The sequence below is a fragment of the Zonotrichia leucophrys genome, chromosome 4 (assembly GCF_028769735.1).
Source record: "Zonotrichia leucophrys gambelii isolate GWCS_2022_RI chromosome 4, RI_Zleu_2.0, whole genome shotgun sequence".
NCBI lineage: Eukaryota > Metazoa > Chordata > Aves > Passeriformes > Passerellidae > Zonotrichia > Zonotrichia leucophrys.
In genome coordinates, this window is record NC_088173.1 from 41,423,177 (window position 1) to 41,444,240 (window position 21,064).

At 39.5% G+C, this 21,064-nt stretch overlaps 1 protein-coding gene across 5 annotated transcripts in view; it reads right to left on the reverse strand.

The window, feature by feature from the left end:
• PKD2 (polycystin 2, transient receptor potential cation channel) overlaps nt 1-21,064 on the reverse strand; it is a 30,421-nt gene that overhangs the window by 2,489 nt on the left and 6,868 nt on the right. For 2 of the 5 annotated variants that reach the window (XM_064711288.1, XM_064711291.1), the window contains exons 3-15: nt 19,643-19,776; nt 19,038-19,288; nt 18,550-18,774; nt 17,398-17,626; nt 15,761-15,931; nt 15,178-15,359; nt 14,107-14,227; nt 12,168-12,266; nt 11,726-11,847; nt 10,931-11,048; nt 10,500-10,663; nt 9,556-9,703; nt 6,110-8,802 (exon numbers count right to left, since the gene is read on the reverse strand). In XM_064711288.1, the coding sequence (XP_064567358.1) occupies nt 8,569-8,802; nt 9,556-9,703; nt 10,500-10,663; nt 10,931-11,048; nt 11,726-11,847; nt 12,168-12,266; nt 14,107-14,227; nt 15,178-15,359; nt 15,761-15,931; nt 17,398-17,626; nt 18,550-18,774; nt 19,038-19,288; nt 19,643-19,776 (2,198 nt within the window). In that variant the 3' untranslated portion in view covers nt 6,110-8,568. Of the gene's footprint in view, nt 1-6,109; nt 8,803-9,555; nt 9,704-10,499; nt 10,664-10,930; nt 11,049-11,725; nt 11,848-12,167; nt 12,267-14,106; nt 14,228-15,177; nt 15,360-15,760; nt 15,932-17,397; nt 17,627-18,549; nt 18,775-19,037; nt 19,289-19,642; nt 19,777-21,064 lie in introns of those variants that run through there. The other 3 variants (XM_064711289.1, XM_064711290.1, XM_064711292.1) reach the window with 3 other exon arrangements.

Here is a 21,064-nt window from a genome sequence, read left to right on the forward strand (position 1 = left end):
TGCCGTGACCACTTCCCTGGGGCGCCTGTTCCAGTGCCCAAACACCCTGTGGGTGAAGAACCTTTTCCTGATATTCAGTCTAAAACTTCCGTGACGCAGCTTCGGGCCATTCCCTCTGGGTTCTGTCATTGTCTCCCCAGAGAAGAGATCGCGGCCTGCCCCTCCTCTTCCTCTCATGCTGTGGATGTTGTGGACTGAGTTGGGGCCTCCCCTCAGTCTCTTCTTTTCCAGGCTGAACAGACCAAATGACCTTAGCTACTCCTCACATGCTTCCCCTCCAGATCCTCCATGCTCTCAAGGCCTCTCTGCCTTCAGTTACACCACTCCTCCAGAATGGGCAGCTTACATATGTTGTAAATTTGATCTCCATACATATGACATTAGGATTCACTAATTATTGTATTGCTTTGTTGGTAAGATGTCATGCTGCTGCGGAAAATAAAAGCTTCAAAAATTGGTAGAATGTGTTCTGTACCTTTAGCTTAGCCCTTTTTAAGCCAAAGGAAGCAGTGAGGAGATAAGAGTTATGTTGTTATTAAAAAAAAAATTACAGGAACTCCTGTACTGGAGTTCCAGGTCCTGGTACTACAAAGAAATGAAAGTGGAATTTTTGCTTTTGGAAAAAAGAAAATCATCCCAGATTTTAATATGTAGAAATCTACAGCTGATTGAATTGCAGCTGGTCCTTGTAATTTCAACAAGTTATAAGCATGATCACACAGATTGTGTTCCTGTCATAGAAGAAAATTATTTCTGTATATAGCAGTGGCTTCTGAGAAAGAAAATAATCAAACTAAGTTGAATTACTCACATTTTGAACAGGCTTTGATACCTTATTGCACAGATAATATTTACCACAAAACTCCTATACTTTTCTTGCTTTCTACAATTATTTCAGCAGCTGGTCATCTCTAAGAATGTATTTACATAAAAGAAATGTTTCTTCCGGTACTTTCCAATACTTTATTCTGTAAACTTGTAAAATTCTATACCTCAGTTGCATGGGCAGAAATTACAGTAGTAGTAACGTCAGACTTCTCTGTCACACTATAGGCTTTAAATTAAAGTTTTATTTTTCCCTTTTTGTACAGCACAGCACATGACATGTTCTAGTGAAAGGTGCCCCTGCCCATGGCAGGGAGGTGGCAATAGGCAATCTTTAAAGTCTCTTCTAATCCCAAAATTCTATTATTCTATGATATATCTGGTTGTCCCCTTTAGTTTAGGGCAGATCAGCACAAGTACAATTACAGATTAGTACAACTACAACTACAACTTCTTGCACAAGGCAGGAGACACATCATTCCTACCATTACTCGAAGGTGTATTTTGCAAGCAGTGCAAGCAGAGGGGGAGAGACAATCAAGAGAACAGAAATGAGTCCAGAGTCCCCGAGGTCAGAAGGCTTTGAGTATGTGTGTGTGTGCCTGTAGGTTGATATTATGGGGATCCTTAATTGCTTTGTAAAAGCTTGACCTTGTGACAAGAATTAGACTCTCAAGAACCTCCTTCATAGCCCAAGGTTAATGGTCCTGACTCGTTTCTCACAATCTTTCTTATCTCCCCACCCTCATCGGGGGTGGATTTGTCCAGCATTCTTTGAGGGGTCCATGCCTCATTAAGCCTTTTTTTCATTAATCTGCTCCAAATTGGTCTTGAAATGATCCCTGCTTTCCTCTGCGACTGGCTTGGGAGCTGAATTATCCCTGACATTTGCTCCTTTCGGCAGGATCTTAGCAAGAGAAGGTAACAGGATTAAGTAGTTTAGGGTGTTAAGACTCTTGCATTGCTCAGGCTTAAAAGTGACAGAACTGCCTGATACCATTGTTTTCCTGAGACTTTTTTGTTATTTGCATTTAGCATTTAAAAACTGTGATGTACAGAACTTAATGATTCTGATTATATCACTAACTCAACTGAAAATGTGTTTTCATGTATAAAAATTCCTCTTTAGTTTGAGTACACTTTGACAGCAAGTGATATAATCTGTACTCCTGGAAACTACATAAGACTTACTTTTATTTAGGTATTAGAGTACTCAATCTAGTTGAAGATTTTTCTTTACATCCTCTGTCTGAACAACTTCAATTAAAATAAATCACAAGCTGAGGGTTGATACTTTCTAAAGAGATATTAAACTAATTTATTTCAATTAGTTTAAATGAAACTTTATGATAATAATCTTAAAAGATACCACTTTTAAATTTTATTTGCTTTCAGTACAGAAACTAAGGTTTTGATATTTTCTGTGCCAGTAACTGGAAGTAATTGCTTTTTCCTTGTAGTGCATGTTCATTAAGCCAAGAATAGATAGCAAACGGGCTAGATACAGCTAATATATCACCCAGTTGAAGTGGTCATGTCCCAGGAAGAATATTTAAAACTTACACAGGTTTGGAATGCCATAATTCAGAGCTCTATATTTATTTATTAAGAAGAAGAAAAAAGTAAACTGCAACTTAATGCTAAGAGCAGCCTAAGGAGTAAATCCGTATTAATTGAGAGCTTTTAATATGCAGAAGGGCACTGGCAAAACTGAAATCACTGGTATTCAATTCTACCCTTTTAGCTTCTTATTTGTGCTAAAAATATTTAATTATCAATAATTACAATTGTTGGAACAATTCTTCTGGAATAAAGAATTGTTTCAGTGAATTTTGAAGCAGGTTAGTAAGCTTGGTGGCAGAGCAGTATGAATGGCTTTTGATGAGGAGGCAGAAGGCTAGACAGCATGGAAAATACACATACTTGGACAACTGAATGACAGAGGCTGCTGACTTTTCAAATGACACATGTAAAAGGCCCATGACACTGACTAGGGGATTGGTACTTATTTTTCACAGTGTACCAAGGGTTTGTAAATTGCATTTGTTCAAAAGCAAAGATTTAATTAACAAGTGTCTGAGTGCTTGCTGACCCTCTCGTTCTCACCATGGGCCCACATGTTTTACTGATGAAGCCACTACCACAGTCTGGATGCTTTGGGCTGCATAAATAAAATGTCATCATCTTTCTTGACTTCTATGCTGGTGGATAAAATAAGAGCCTTTTAGGCTGCATACTAACAACCTGTGAGGAAAAACATTTGTTTCATTTGGGTTTTCTAGAGGCATTGAGAAATGCACTTGTAGGTTAGCACTCCACTAAAACAGAGAATAAATCAATAAAAAGGTTTGCAGTTCTGTGTTTTTCCAGTACAGAGCAAGAATTGGAAAAAAACACCATAAAGTACAGAAAGAATTTATGTCAGGTGGACACTAGAAGCTGTCAAACAATAATGATAATGAATATATCCACTGAAAGGGAAGAAAGAAAACAACTAGGATAGCAACATCAGAATGATTCCGTGTTATGGATTTGTAGTTACTTCAGTTTGCAAATTTTCTCTGGGATGCTGATATACACTACAAGTATTCAAACTTTTATTTCCTGGATAAAAATTTTCAGTATTCCATGCTACAGTGCCAGGTTTTCCGCACACTTCATACAAATGATCTTCTAAAAGAAAACATCATAATTTAGAAAATTTAAAAAAAGATGAACAGCTTTCTCATATTAACTGGTAAATGCCATTTTTATAAACATCAACTTGCTGTCTCTTGAATATTCAGGGAAGTGCAAGTGTTCACTTTGTGTTCAGCTGTGTTTTTTTATACAAAAGCTATATAGCAGGAGGAGAGAGTATATAATCTGGTAATGCAAATAGCAGCAATGCCAACCAAGGCTCCTGGAGTTGCTCCCCTGGATCCTCCATGTGACACACTTTTATTTGCTAAATAATCTGTGATTATGGATCTTACAGATATGAACAACTTCTTTCAGCCTAAATATTTCCCTTTTTTTAAAAAAAAAAAATTAGTTCTCCTGTCAGATAGATCTTATTTTCATCTTCCTGTGCCATAAAAAAAGGGAGAAGTATCTCGAACGTAAATGCTTTTCCTCTCCCAATTGACATCTCTCTCCTCTTCTTGCTGGACATGAAATTACAATCAGTTAAGACAGTTAAAGCCCTTGTCAAACCTGTTTCAAATAACTGAGCCAGGAAACACAGCTGGCCTCTATTACACAGCTGTGGCATCATAGGAACACTGAGAGAGATGGAAATTTCTTTCCAGTGCTTGCCAGCTCTGCCTTCCTGCAGCACAAGGTTTCTCGTGGCTGCATCTTCTGCACACAGACATCTGAAACTGAGGAGCTGGGGAACTCAGGCTGACAGCATCCACCTCAGCTCCAGGAAAAGCTAGTAGCAGTACAGAAGTGTGGTTACCTCAGACCTTGAAATGAATTGGTAATTTCAGGTTTAGCCTGAAAGGAGCATTCTTTTCCTTTGAGTGTTTCTTGGAGTCTACATCACACCACTCTCCATGCAGCAGTGAAAAGCAGCAGCCTGAGCAGCACACACAGGCATTTTTGACAGTGTTAGGTTTTTTTTTTTGAAAACACATCTACTGTGACTTCCCAGAAAACAAAGCCTAACTTTTCTCACTGGAAATTATTTTTTTCAAAACTAGAAGACTTAAAACCTGACCAGGAGTTAAAACAAATTCTAACTCTGAAAGAGATGAATATTGTTGATTTGTTTTTCATGAGTAATTCCTTAATGAGCACTTTGTCCCCTGTGAGTCTCTGCTAATCTTTAACTCTTTCCATGACTTTGCAAATGAATAAAATTACTGGTCTGAACTTTTGTCAACATGTCACCAACAAAACTGTGGCTGATACAAGCTGTCATGATCCTTTGGCAATCTTACTGCATTGACTACTAATGGCTTTTTGAAAACCACACAAACCCAGTACACTCCCCACATCTCAAAACCCTTCTTGCTCCCTTCCTAGTACCCCACTGCTGCTAGGCCTGCTCCAAAACACCTGAACATCTGGCTGTAGGATCTGCTCTCACATTTTGTCCAAATTCAGGCCTGTTACAGAAGGCACAAGTTTGCTGCTCCTTGCATCCTGGGATGCAGTTTTAGTCTCCCCGACTATTCCTTGGAGTAGAAACAAAGCAGAAGAGCTGCCAGAATCTCCAATCCAAGGAAAATCCAGTGTTTTAGCATTACTGGTGATTAGGCAGCATGTTTGTAGCAGCCCTTTCATCCAAGCTAGAAGCAGCTGAATGTGTGCTAAGGCATCAGTGTGAGGAGACACAAATAAAACACAACTCTTTGAATGCCAGTCTGTCACCTGAACCATTAAGCTGCCACTCCACCTTTCTGCACCTATTTTGCATGATCAGTGCTTAAAACCTGGAAGTCCTTGTTATACAAGTGACAATTTTTTGCAGACTTTTAATCATACAGGTCCCCTTTTCCTCAGTTTTTTGACCAAATTTTTCTTCTTGTTTGGATTTACTGGAGAAGAATCTTGGACTATACAAGACATCCAAGTAATGCCCGTGGACATGGAAGAATTACTCCAAAAAGCTCTTACTCTGAATAAGCACCTCAAACTGCACTTCCTGAAGAAATCTTCCAAAATCAGCAATATTACAGCATACACACAATATCAAATAAATAAATAGATAAATCAGTAAAGTTCCCACTCCCCACACACTGTGACTTTTATAGTGCACTTATTAAAGGCTTAGTATACTTAATAAATTCAGTATGTATGTATTTCATTAAAGATTGAGATGTATTTGCATTAATAATTCCATTTTCATTAATACAGTTTCATTAATACAGCTGTCCAGAGAGAACCATGGGTTTTACATGACAGCCTGGGTTTTTCAAGCTCTATTCAAACCCTCCAGATGCTATAGTATTCTCTCCTGAAAGAAGGCGGGGGGAAGGGGGAATAGAGAAAAAAAATACTTAAATTACCCAGCAATTAATGAAGAGACAGTTACTAGCAGTGGGAGCTGCTAGCTGAAGTAGTAGAAAGCAGACCTGCGCATTTGCAGAAACACAGATCTGAAATAAAGTGTTAAAAAAGGACTGCTTGGGCAATGAATCAGTAGGATCAGCCCAGTCCACTGTGTTCATTTACTCCCTCTGCTCCCTTTATTAGGTAATCTGAGAATAAGATATGAGCTAAAAGAAACACAAATAAAATGCAGGATTCTTCATGTTCCATTATAAACAAACCAGGTGTAGGCTCAGTATTTGCTTTGTAGGTTATATAAAGTGTTTATTAGGAAATAAAGTGCTCATTCTTGATCATTGTAGAAGACTTGCATAATTAACAGCTTCCAAATAAGACCAAACACTGTACATTACTATGCATAACTGTACCTTTGTAGTAAGTGACAAAGATATTATAATCTAAAACTGAAAAATGCATCAATAAAATGTTTGTAACATTGATCAAGTGGCAATGCACTTACTGCAAGGCCCACTGTCCACACACATGGGTACCCCATGGAAACTTATTGCACTTCAAGATGAAGTTTGTTATCAAGTAACGACATGTTGCAGAAATATACCCCAACAAATACAGCTATTAATGCAAACATTTTCATAATAAACATATAGTACAAATGAAAGGTGAACTGAGTGACTGAATTTACATTTTGAAACACATATTTTGGATATGCATATAAAGACAAGGCTCTGTATATTTAAATTGCTTTGGTATAGTATTTTCTATTTTCCTTGCACACCTGATGGCCATGAGGACAGCTGGTGTTTCTCTTTGGTCTGTTTACAGTCAAAAATGCAGTTCAACACTGAAAAGCTTCCCTCAGAAAGGTTTCTGAGGTGTAAAACCCTTCAATCAAGGCAAGTGAGAGCTTAATCTGAATGCCCTCACCATTCACAAATGGCCTACCCCCACTGTGCTGTGCACTGTTTTTGCAGGTTCATGAGGACTCTTGTGAAAGGGTATGAATTTCTTCCCAATACAGGACCAAATAACCCACACAAGAACCACAACCTGCTCTCCTACATAATTCTGTTCCCAAGACACAGCTGCTAAGAAATTCCAGTACTGAATTTAGTCTTCCTCCAGCTAACATTAATTAGATTTCTGTGCATATGGTTTGTCATAAAATCAAAAATGGAAAGGTGTGAATTCTGTTTAGTTTTAGCAAGTTCCCTGGTTAGAGGAAAGGCATTCCACACATCCAGGCAATGCCATTGCAAGAAGGTATGGAACATAGAAGCTTTGCCTGGGCAGCACTCCCACAAGAATGAAGAGACACTAACTGCTTGTTGAAACAGAAGGCACCAACATAACACATGTCACTTACACTTTGTTAAACTGGCCTTTTCTCCTCTGCATATGCTACTAATAGCTAAGATGTGGTTGATTATGTGGCTTCCCATTATCTTTTTCACCAGCTCTCAGTCTTTAAACACCAGAGTACTGCCATCTTCAGGAAAAAAGCACCACTGACAGCCTTCCTCCTAAACCAGCATTCCACACTTGGAGACACATTCCTAGGCAAAACTGCAGACGCTGCCTCAGTGGTCTCTACAGGAAACCAACAGAATTGCAACATTGCATGTCCTTTCAAAAATAAAGCTTCTATGACACAAAGCAGAGGGAATACTAAAAATACTAAAAATCAGTGATTGTAATACAAACACCTTCCCAAAGGAATCCTGTGTTGCACCTCGGCAGAAAAGTCTATGTAGAAATGTAGCTAACCACTTCACAAGCAGTTTAGTTAAATGTAAATACAGACCACATCGTTGAGATGTGATTAGAACTTCACATGGCACAAGATCAGATTTTCACACCTGTCAGAAACTTCTCTGCCTCTTTCCCTGTCACACCCAAGGAAAACTCAGTGGTTTTCAATTTTGTGTGCTTTTAAATAATGTATTTTCTGCAAAGTAGCTGTAGTTATCTAAGAACCTCTGGAATGTTTATCCCAGAAACACATTAAAAGATAGCATTAAAAAATGGGCACTTTGCAACTTAGCTGAAGATTATTATTTTAGTTGGGTGTGAAGAGTACTTCTTGCTAAATGCTACTTGTAATGCATTCAGTTTCTACCAGAGAATGATGTAATTTACAATTGTACAAACTAAGTGCACTTTCTTCTGCTTAAAGAAATGTACCTCTCAAAACACGAAAAATATTTTAAATTAAGTAAAATACTAAGTATACCAAGAATAACTCAGAAAGACAAGTAGAAACTCCTATATTTAAAAAAGTGCTGGTTTATCTGTCAGTTGTTATAATGAATAAGAAAAACTGATGGCATATTATTTTAAAATTTGCTTTTGAAAGCCTTTAAAAATTTTACTTTCCAAGAGGAAGCAGAAAATTAATAGCCTCTCAGTATGTCAGCCACTGCACATTATTTTGTCTGAAGCTTGCTGCTCTCATGCAAATGTTCCCAATAATATTTTTATGGAATCAGATTTCTGTCCTGGTAGATGTTTTCCCACTTGCTATCCATTCAGTTTCCAGCATTTTTGTTTCCAAGGGTGACACTCTCACTGCTGGCATTACACATGGCTTATGCAGGCCTGAAAATGATTTATGGAGTGAATATTTACTTTTACCCACCAGTGAAAGACGTCCTCAGGGGTCTGATCAGAACGGTCCCCTCGTGCTGGGGAATTCGCTGACTGAATACTGACCTGAAACATGTGGGATCTCCTACAAAGCTGAAGCTACACATAGATGTTGCTGCCCCCATTTCCTGCTCCTACATCAACGCCATCTGACTGGGAGGAGGATGGCCGCGAGCTCCGGGAGCGCGGCTGGCCGCTCGGTCCCAGCGGCGTTCCCAGCCGGTGGCTCATTTGAGAGCCCATGTCGTCCGACTCCCAGCGCTCCAGCTCCTCTCGCACCAGCTGCTCCATCTGCTCCCTGTGGATTTCACTGCTCCGGCCCAGTCTCTCATCCTAAACACATTAAAGGACATGAGCTGGAAGTGCAGCTTCCAAACTGAATCTAGGCAAAACCCTATACAACCACAAGAAATTCTTATACCACATGAGTACTTCCATAGGCTAATGGGGATACAGCTCTCACAGCAAACTGTTTTATTTCCAGGGATGAAATTAAATGCCCAGTTTGCCACCTAGGAAAGCACAACTTGTATTCCACCTGACAGATTTTAGCATCTACAAAAATAACACATTTCTCCCACTGGCCATTTCCAAAGGGCCCTCAAGGAAAAAGAGAGTGAAAGGGGAAGCAGCAGAAGTCAGGTCACTCTCGTGACAGAAGTGACCTCCCCCACCTGCCACACACAGTCCCAGAAGCAACAAAGGAGAATAAGAGCAGACTGCACTGGATCCCATAGACTCTAACATACTACTCCACAAAAAATATTGTATTAATCCCAACAGACACCAAGGATTGGAGGAGCTGCTTCAGCAACTACTGCTGTCCAGATCACAGGTTTAAATGGTGACACAGGGCTGCTGTAAAACATGTTGTCATATCAGAATCTTGAATCATGTTCCCAAAATTTCATGTTTTAAATTTCATGTTTTCCTAACACCTAACTGAAATCAGTCACCTACTGCCAAAGCAACCACTCCTCTTTACAACCACTCCTTCAATCCTGCCAAGCCAGGCAGTAGGAGGAACTGCCAACAGAAAGGAAGACATTCAGGTTGTGACCAGATCACAGAGAGTGAGTTTCTTACCTCTGTCACTCCATCTAACAGCCTTCCCAACACATCTCTTCTTTTCAGCTTGGCCCTCTCCATGGCTTCCAGCTTCACGATAACAGCATCGATCTTGGAGACGATACTGCCAATGGAATGCTCCATGCGATCCACCCGCCTCATGAGCCTGGGGGCAACAAGTGGGAGCTTCAGTGACTCGGACACCGCCCAGACAGCACTGTTCCAGCATGTCATAGCATGTCAACACCAGGGCAGACAAGGATGAGACATCAGTGTTATCCAAGCCTCTGACTTCCCACAAACCTACCATCCAGGAGGGATAAGGTATACCAGAGGAAGAAAGTAAAACAGAGGCAAAGCACATGGGGGAAAAAAGTACATCTTGCACTCTGCTTTCACTGCTCTTAGGGCATCATCATGGAAATTTGTTGATTCCAGTTATATAATTCTTTATTTAGCCGGTGTTGCTGTAATTAATTAATATGGAGATCTATCACTTCGGACAAAATACACACTCATGAGTAACTTAAATCTTATTAGAAACAACCATTAAAGCTCTCACTGAACTTTAAATAAACTCAAGCGTTTACTATTGAAAAAACCACAGAAGTATTTTCTGGCATTATTGCAACATGACCCTTTTCTCTGATTTTTCAGTGACAAGGTTTTAAGGACAGGGGTTTTGTTGCTGTTTTTTTTTTTTGTTTATTCTGATTTTCTATATTCTAACCAACTCCCATGAGGCTCTCTAAGGCCCTTCCAGTTCAGATATTATTTGAAAGCTACTAAAAGGAGTGACTTATGCACAACAAAATCCTAACACTTGCTTTCATAAATAATTTGATTAATATCAAGGAGAGAATACTATATAACCCAAAGAACAAAACCCACAATAAAAAAAACCAAACAAACAAACCAAAACCCAACATGCAGATTTGTCCCCCTCAGAAGGATTGACTTACACTTGGAACTCTTCATAGGAAACCCCACTGGAGCTGCTGCCCCTCCTCCTGGAGCTGTGTCCACTGTCTTCATCCTCATCCTCCTCAGAGTCATCCAAGCTCCGGGGGAAGCTGCGGCTGCTCAGAGGACGTGGTAGAGAGCTCCTATCCAGGTCCAGATCCTCCTTTGTGAAAACACAAGCCAGAGAGAGAAAGAGAGAGAGAGAAGATGTCAAAACCCTTCACCTGTATATGGGGGATGGTGGTGTCAAGGCCAAAGAGCTCCTGTCCTCTATCAGTTCCCGTGTGCTTTTTTACAGCTCTGCTCAGCCAGCCAGGAATGACAGCAAAAGTGAAGGGAGACAAGAGGATTTTTCTGAGGCAGGAAACCAGCACGGGGAGCAGACTGGCAGACAATGCTGGCAGCATCCCACTCCTAATGCTCAACTCACCCTCTCTTTCTCCAGGTCATCTCTCATCTGCTGATGTTCATGCTCTGTCAATTCCTGGTCCCCATCCTGATCATATTTGGTAAATATTGCTTCAATCTCTGCATCCGTGTGCCCCTTCCTGAAAAGGCAGTAAAAGCAGTTCCTTCACTTTCCATTTTTCAGATGCTGAAAGAACTCTGTATATTAGAAAACATTTCACTTCAAATAGACTTTCATCCTCAAGACAAAGACATTCCAGTGTTGCCTATAGATTCACAACACTGATAAAAACCCCTCAGTCCTTATCCTTCATTAGTTAAAGCATCAATCTTCCCGACATCGAACATTTCTCCTTCACTTCACAACTCCCTTCTATATCTCCTTGATTTGTACCCTTGCCTTGGACTCCCAACTGTCCACAAACTCCTGCAGCAGTCTGACAGAAACATTACCATTTTCTCAAAGGTCTCTGAGGAAATGGTAATGTTTCTGTCATTTCTGAGGAGAAATGGTAATGTTTCTGAGGAAATGGTAATGTTTCTGTCATTTCTGAGATTTCTGAGGAGAAATCTCTTCCTCAGAGATTTCTGTGTTTTTATCCCCAAAACACAGAAATTCAAGGAGGTTGGACCCCAGAGCCCCAAAAACCTTTCTCTGGTATGTGATGCCAACACCAGCCATAATGCAGAGAAAAACACTTTGATGTGTGTCTTTATCCACATTAGTGTGCTTCTGCTAGAGGAAAATCACATCAAAAAGTTAACATCACAAGTCCCTGGATATACTATTGAAGATAAGAAGTAACAATTCCCTTACCCTTTGAGATCCTGCCGGAGTTCATCAAAATTGAGTTTTCCTCCACCTTGTCTCAGACTTTCTGAAATGTCATCAACAGTAGTTTTCTTCAATTTAAGTTTGATCATGGCTTTATTGTAGCCCTAAAAGAGAAAGTAAAATTCTGCTGTTTTTCATGAAACGAGATTCCTAATAAGTATATTGATTACAGAAATCAGCTACTGTATAATCTCATTCAGTGTGTTCAGTGTGATCATTCAAGACGAAGTCTCAGATGACTGAAATACATTGTGATGGGAAGTTTTCACTCATTTAATTTACACTCAGCTCAGATTAATTTATTTTAACTGAGATGTGTACTCTCACTAGCTGCTGCCAGCTTTACTTTGTACAGTTTATATAGTATTTTATGAAATAAGTTCAGATGTGACGAATAAGATGTCAAACAAAACACTACATTTACCTTCCTGATAAGATCAGACAATTCCATTTCTGCCTTCTGCTGTGCCATATCTGATTTGACTTCAGAGTAGGTATCATTGATAATGGCCAAAAACATGTTCTGTTCATAAGAGAAAACAAAAACGTTGAAATTTCAAATTTCAACAAGACTGAGCCCTACTACTCCTATGACCTTGCTGTGCAGACCTTAACATGGATTTTGTTTCAAAAGGCCAGAAGAAAATGGTGATCTGTTTAAAATGAAACTAACAACCAGAGCTTTATATTGAAATATGATACGCTGCAGTATAACAAATTTTAATCAACATCATTGGTTACTAACATAACTGGAGAATTCCTTTCCAGAGACAGTTCACAGCTACACACAGCAGTGGCAGTAAACCCTGCAAAGCAAAGCTTACATAGGAAACAGCTGTGAATTAATCCAGGCAAAAGGGCTGGCAACAAAAATGCCTGAGGAATCAAGTTTACTGTTAACTACTCATCGTGTTATAATCAGCACAAAACAAAGGCTCTTATCTATTTACAGCTCTGCTTGCTTTTCAAACTAAAGATAAAATCAAAAAGCTTAAAATCAGGCACTTGGCATATATGGCACCGGCTCTGGAAAGAGCTCTTTCTGGTACAGAGAAAGGAGAACATATTGGTCTCAATAACTCTGTGCCAAGCATGTAACTTAATTAAACCATGCTGTCATTGCTGAAGGGCTCCTGCTAGACATGGAGTAAACATGACTGAATTACAAATTGCATATTCAAGAAGAGTTACTCAATTTACTGGCATGCTCAATGTAGAAAGGCAATGTTATCCTCTGTTTCCTCATGCACTTAAAAAACATGCTTTGGGACAATTTTTCAGTGCTGTATCTTTATGCATTCATGCCCAACACCAGAGAAGTAAGAAGTAACTTGACAATTCACTGTTGTGCTATTTTCTGCTGCTATTTTGTACAGCTTTAAGAGTTGGTGCTTTCTGCCCATCTTCCCTAACTGAATTTCTAGGTCTCAGACTGGTCTGAAGGGACTTGCAACAACATTTCATTCAGACAAAATGATATTAAAAACACCACAAATTATAGTGAGTATTTTGGATAACCTGCTCTGACTTCACCTTTCAGTGCTTTTCTGTTGCCCCTTGGAAAAAAGAGATTTCTTTTCCTTGCTGGACACTAGACTGTTCCTCTGGAACACTTTAGGTGCTACAAAGCAAATAGGAAACTTGCTTTATGTGAACTTTTGGCACATAGTGACACATTTGTTATTTTCCCATTGAATCCTGGTCCATCTCACCAAACACTTAAATTCCTCACAAAGATTTAAAATTATCTGCATCCTTACCAGTGAACTTCATCCAAGATGAAGTATTTTCCCACAAATTAAATCTGAATGCCATTCCTCCTCATCTCAAACAGTAACAAAAAGCTGCACTAAGTTTGAGGGTCACTAAATAACACTAAAAATTATGATGATACAGGACTGCTGAAGAACCATGCTCTTGCAGCAGGCAAAGCTGTGTGTGGCATGCAGGAACAAAGCTGTTGTAAACCCAGCCAGCCACACATTAGAGCAATTTATGAATCAAGAGACTGCATGGAACAGTACAGCTACTTTTCACCAAAAGAGACAGCCTTGCTGTGTCTGACAACCAGGCACTATTCAGATTTTAGAAATAAAATTAATAATAACAATAAATTTAAAATGTGGATCACTACATGAGAATGACAAAAAATATACTATGCAAATCAATTTTAAATGAGGAAAAACAGTGTTAAAGAGTATAGTGAGGAAAGAGTGTAGTGACCAGCATGTAGCAGTCAGGCCCCTTCATGGGCCATACACTCATCATTATCAGAAAAAGCCCCAAAAGTAGCAGGAGGAATCAAAGGACAAGTGATGCAAAAGCAGCCACTGACACACCCCATATAAACAAAGTGTACATACCAAAAGAATGAAGAACATAAAGAACACAAATGTAGTGAAATAAACAGGTCCCAAAATTCGATTAGCTTCTTCAACCTCTGTGAAGTTGAAGTCTCCCAAAATGATGCGGAATTGAGTAAATCTTAAAAAACAAAACACATCCAGGAGTTGGAGAAAATAATACTGGAGCTGTGTGAGGATTCTCAAACTATTTTATTCTAGCAGTGGGACTGATAGGCTGCAGAGAGATCTGCACTCTTGTAACACTTTATCAGGGTCTGCAAAAACAATTCATCAAGCACATCTGATAGGCATAACCCAACTCACAGTCAGGTGCACACACAGAACAAAGCCATGGGGCTTATTTCTCCTTTTTGGTCACAACAGGAAGCAGAACAAACTAACAATTACTACTGTGAAGCTCTTAGACCCAGTCCCATCTTCCTCACACACATACAACCCCAACCCTCTCCCTCTAAGCTGGAAGAAGCTTGGCAATTTATGGCACCATCAGCACATTTCCAGTCCCTTCCCTTCTCTGCAAGAAACTCCTTGCAACACTGTCCCAGTGTAAGGGAGCAAGGGAAATCAGTGACTGAACAACCTACTAATTTCCTCAGTTACAATCAGGTTGTGTTGCACCAAATTGATCAAGGAAAAATTGATCAGCAATCTTATATTAAGTCCTCTCTCTCTCTCCTGCATTCCAGATACTTATAAATTTTGTGGCTGTCTAAGATGGACTCTGAGTCAAGCAACTATGAACACTATCAGGAACACAACCTTATTATGCATCCAGTATTTCAATAAGCATTTAACCACTGAACATGGAGTCATTGCTTTGTCTAGGAATGTAACCAACCCCTGTAAAAATTGTATCACATCAACCCAGCCCTGCCATTTTTAGCTTACTGCTCTGACAGCAATAATACAGAGATTAAAATGTAATAAAAACGTGTTTGCTACCAGGTTATATCAACAGCAGTGTGCCTGCAGCTTATCTGCTGAGATGGATATCACAGGATTTGCCTCTGATAAAGTAACTGATTCACCAACCAAAATCTTCTTTCCATTTTTTATACCTTAACTTACATGCAATCTTGGAAAGTGCTGAAGTCATCAATTTGAGTGCCAAAGACAAGATAGGCCAACTGAGCATATGCTAAGAAAATAATAAAAAACATAATGGCAAAGCCAATTACATCCTTGACACAGCGAGACATTGTGGTGGATAACTGACTCATCGTTCTGTTGAAGTTAACAAATTTGAAAAGCTGTTAAAAGAAAAAAAAACAAAGAAAAAAGCTGAAAAGAGAAGGAAGACAATTTCTTAACACAATTGCTCTTCACTCTTTTACATGAGATGTCTTGAACATGGCTAGAGACAAAGCAGTAAGAATTACTGACTTATCAATTGAGGAATAATAAAAACATTTCTTAACATGGCTGCTGACAAAACACAAGGACTGACTACTTTTTCTAGACCTAAACAAGAGCTGACTACACCTGTGGCAAATTACAACTTAGCTTTTCGTCTGCAAGTTATCACTGCTCTGACTTTCTCACATGATTGACTTTGAGAGAAACACGAGTAAACCTCAAATAATGTGTCTCATGAAACTCAGAATACTGCTTACATTCTAACAGTAGAATAAAGATGTGTGTCCTGAATTACCTTAATCCAGACAAAAAACACAGTGACTGCAGCAATGTTGTTAAACTGCATTTGCCAATATGCTAAGGGTTCGAAATTGGGGAATGAGTTCTGATCTTCCAGCAGCTTCTTCAGGAGCATATCAACCGCTGATGTCCTATAGATGTTAATTCCTATAGCTACCACAGACAGCTGAGGACAAAAGAAACACACAAATTAACAAAAAGTAATTAGGGCTTTAAAACAACTTGTTTGAGACATCTATGTCAGATAAAATTAAGATATGTGGAACTTCATGCATTTCAGAATAAAACCATCATAGTCCTGGACTACAGACAAATAGTCTGGGAGTAAGAAGATTTAAAAGTCATTTCCTTGCCACTGTTTGTGAACAACAAGATAACAGTAGCAGCTAGCAGGATTACAGAAGTGATGTTGTCGCAGAGAAGAAAATGTAAGGAAGAGAATATGACAATTCAAACAGACAAAGGTGAAAAAGAACACAGAACAGAAAGACAACAGTAGCCAAAAAGGTACTACAGTTTCTCCAGAGCACAGACTGAGCAGTATTGCCCAGAACAAGCAACAGCAGAGAAGCTGCAGTTTTACCACAGAGGTTTCTTGCTTTCACTTCTGCAAATGTTCTGTTCATTACTGTAAGTGAACACTTCACCACATATAGAGAGTCGTAAGTACATAATCCTACATTTAAACAATGCCCCTCAGGCAACGCATAAACATAGAATTCTGACCTCTTGTGTGATCTGAATTTTACACTCACAGTAGAATACTCTTCACTGACTGTAACAGCAAAGCATTTTTTCCCTGCCCAACCTTTAAGTGTAAAAAACAGCACACAGTTCATGTAAACATCCTCCTAAGCAGCCATTCATTTACAAAGGACTGTGATGCAAGTAATATTCCCCTGGATTACAAATACTGGCTTCAAGACTTGAAGCCTTTGATTAATCCAAGCCTGAAGATACAAAACAAGTATGGGACTGGAACTGTTTCAGCATTTCTGGCTTTGTATACTTTTGGTAAGCACAGCTTGATCTGAGTCCAGAGAGAATTACATTATGCAGCTTTATATCCAAAGCTCATATTTTCTAGCACACTAAGATTACTAAAGTGCAACACTGTCCACTTAACCCAGACAGCTGCTAGCACTCTACAATTCTGAGGCACTTCTGCAAACTTGGTATTAGCTGGTGAGTATTTAATACCAAGATAAATCTCCTTGTGGTTCTTTGCAAACATATTCAAATCCAAGTCCTATTCCTTGAAATGTAAATCACTTCTTTAAAGCAGATGATTTTCTTATTTGAAAGCCAGTGCAATAGTCTGTACCAGATATGTAGAAGGGATGGCAAGTTTGTCACCTTCAGTAAAAGTCTGTATAAACAAAAACTGAAAATGCATGGTGGACAAATACTCTAACTTTGCACCAGGCTGAAAGCACTGAAGACAGAACAACCAACTTTGTGAAACACAGACTAAAATTGTCATATTCAGACTGGATAGCCTAATAGTCTGGAAGTATCCCTTCTAATGATGGTCCTGTACTTTAAAACCACAACAGGAACACTGAGTAATTCATGTCTCCCACAAAGTGCACTCTAGAAAGCAATTTTAGCCTGATTACAAAGATTACTCACCACAATGATAAGGATATCAAGGCAATTCCAAACACTTCTGAAGTAGCGCAATCCATGAATGCGAATTTCTAAGACCTCTTCCACCATATAATACAGAACAAAAAGACAGAAGGACATTTCACAGGCTGCCAGGAAAAAATCAAAAGTGGAGATGTAATGAATCAGCTTCACAGGCTGAAAGTGCCAAGATGTAACCAGGCCTCCAGTGGCTGGAAACTCTATTAGCAACCTGCATTTAAAAAAAGGCAAAGAAAAAAAGAATTTGATTTAACAAGAACTGATGAAAAGCACTACTAAAAGACATATGGGTTTATTTGTATGATTATCTAAATAATAGAAACAAACCCACACATGATTCCAATTTTTCACACCAACAAAAGTTGTAAACGTGACCACGCTCACTTTTGACTAAAACTCAAAGCCTTTCAGGAACGGTGAGGAAACAGAGACTGAAAGATTTGTTTTCACCTCTGCCTGCTTCATTCTGTCTAAACCAAAGGCTGATGCTCTACACCCATGTATTTACTTGAATATGCCAACTCTCTAGAAAGGTCTCCTGCAAACTGCACCCAAGGCATTGTGGCATCAGGAAAGCCGGGACAGACTCCATGAGGAGTCTCACTTCTTTGACAGGGAGGTATGGCACTTCAGCTGTCTATCTCTTTTACACAAAACATACACTCACCTATGTGGGATTCACGTTCTCTGAACCTGAGAGAAGCAGTGAGAGAAGCAGAGAAAAGAATTATCAAAACAATTCTTATCTCATTCGCTGCTCCTGTGTTGTGCCAAAGCAGAATGCAATATGGAGATTATTTACCCAAAGTGATGGTGTTTTGTTTCCTTGGCCTATCAGGGCCAAGCACATGTGCAGGCTGTCAGTCAGCAGACAGTCACAAGATTCTGTGCAGTTGGGTGCCTATGCAGATTCAGTTTAGATGTAATATAGTGTAAAATAATATAGAATAATATAGTATAATAAATTAATTAATTAGTCTTCTGATATCCAAGGAGGAGTCCTCGTCATTTCTCCCGGACATCAGGCAAAAATATCACTGATACACCTATGTCCCCAAAACAAAGCCATCACAAGAAAACCCCAGGTCTACAACCCACACCGTGCAATGAACACTGTCGTGGTTCTGTTCATACCTGATCACGCAGAACAGGTTGATGTTGGCATTGTACACAGAGAAATCAATGAAGGCTGCTCTAGTTCCTCTGTCCAGCCACAGGTTCTCCTTCAGGCTTGCAATCTGCAGAGCTGTCACTTCTCTGGTCCTCGAGAGGTCTTGGTAATAACCAGCCCCGCTGTATGTGGCAATCAAGCCCCAGTGGCTGCTGCCATTCAAATCCTTCTCATTGGTGTATGTCCAGCTAGTTCACAAGTGAAAGAGAGCACATTGGTCTTTCCACTTTCAACTTACAATTAATAAAACAGACACCAACAAAACCTGACCAAAAAACATGCATTAGCTACTAAATATACTTTAATTCAGAGGGTCCTTGCTACAAAGTTTTGATGTAACCTCTGAGAAAGAAGTTACAAAGTTCCTTTGACTAACACTGTAAAATTAAGATAGAAAAATGGGTGACAAGTATATAAAAAATGAGTATGTATCTACAGGAATGCTACGTACGCAGTTCCATTCCGGAGCCCAAAAGGAGCAGTATCTTCATTAGCTACAGAATAGACATCATAGCAGTCTTTGATTTCCTCCTTTAAATCTTCAGGTATGGAGCAAGAACCATTTCTGACTTTCAGCTGCCGAATGCGAGGCACTCCTAGGAGCAGGTTCTCATAATAAATAAAGCTTTTGTTTTCTGCCATGGTTTTGTTGTTGTACCACATTTCCCAGTAAAGACCATCCAGCAAAGGGCCTTCTGTGAACTGGGGAGGATGACAGAACTTCAGTTTGCATGCTGCCAGCACTGTTTTTGTAGCTCTTCATTCCACAGAAGTGTTAGAATTGCAGTTAATAATTTCTCTGACATAAGACTTTACTATTACTTGCCCTCCACAGACATCCCACAGGCCCTACCCTGCCCCACCAACATTATTTGGGCTCTAAATTTTCACGTATTAAAGGCCTACTTTGTTCCCTAGCTTTGACATTGTGCACATAGATTTTCATGCACAAGTCTGACCACGTTAGGAAATAAGATTCTAAAGGTAAAATTTAAGGTTCATGACAGTACCAGTGAACCACAGCAACAGAGATATAAAAACTTGGGTTTAGATTACCTTCCAGAAGTCATCCATTGTGGACAAAGTTTTGAAATCAGTTTTCTCCGTTTTTGACACAGGTGTTTCCAGGAAGAGCTGTGACATAACCCTTGTATAATAGTACATACTGGAACTCACTGTCCCATAAGTCACTGCAGAAGGTTTGGTAAGGAGTGAGAGATAAAGGAATGAAAGAAAGAGGGAAAAAAAAAAAACCAGCAAAAGCCTTTATTCGTTTCGAATGCATCAGGTTGAATTTGTACAGATTATGTAGTGGAACTATTAAGCTCCAAAACAAAATCCACACCAAGTTGCATTTATCTGTCAACTGTGATTAAAATACAAAAAGCAGTGAAGGTAGACTGATCAATCAATTTGTAATACTCTCTTCTCCTTTCCATATCTCATTCTATTATTAATGCTTCTACCAAAGTAAACCTCAAGGAAAAGAAGGCACAATTCAGCAGCCTGAAGGGAGGCTGGCAGGGCCTTTTTAGGTGGTTTGTGCTACCCAAGGCATGCATGGAGAACTGGCACAGATGGCACAAAGACCTCAGGACAACTATGCTCTGCTTGAGCAGATACTGACAGTCAACCAGGATACTGCAGGGCACTGGGAATGACATGGATTAAGCAATGAATGTCCGGTACAGATGTACAGTGCCTTTAAGAGACACTCCCCACAGAAAATAAATGACTGTATTAGTCCTTTTCCTCACACAGGGCCAAAGGTATGACCGACGGCCACAGAGCAAAAATATGGAATTATGTACAAAACTAAGATGGGTTGAGGAAATAGTCTTTGGCATGGGTATTTATGGGGAATACAACAGAGTACAATGGAACTGATAAAGGAGCCTGATATCCTAGGCCTGATCAAGCAGAAAGCTTGGGAGAGACAAACACAGATAAATTCTCCCTGGGCAAGAAGTGAGCAAGAGATATGTTGTGAAACTTTTGTGATAAGACAATGTTACCAGGTAATGTAATATCATGAAGAATGTGCAACCAATGGGAAATTGTTACCAAAAACAGAACCTTAATGAAGTGCCATACCAGTAAAACCATATATAAATGCCTTGTATTCTCAATAAAATTGGCTTCTGATCCAAGCTCAGATGCTCCTGTCTCTCCATTGCTGACAGGTACTGTTACCACCTGTAAATACTTGAACCACTCTGTGGCTAAAACTCAGAGGAATCTGAAAGATTAGGCCTACACTGAACATCACTGTCAGTTTTGATAGTTGTTTAAAATTTATAACTTTTTTTTTCCCTTAATAACCAGAGAGCAAAAACTATTTTTAACAGAGTTCTGCTGTGCACATGGATGGAATATATCACGTGACTGTGCCATACCTGGATTCTCTCTAAACATTACTCTCCAAACAACAAGAGAACAAGAAATGCTCACAGCATTTAGCCTGCACTGGGAAGCACT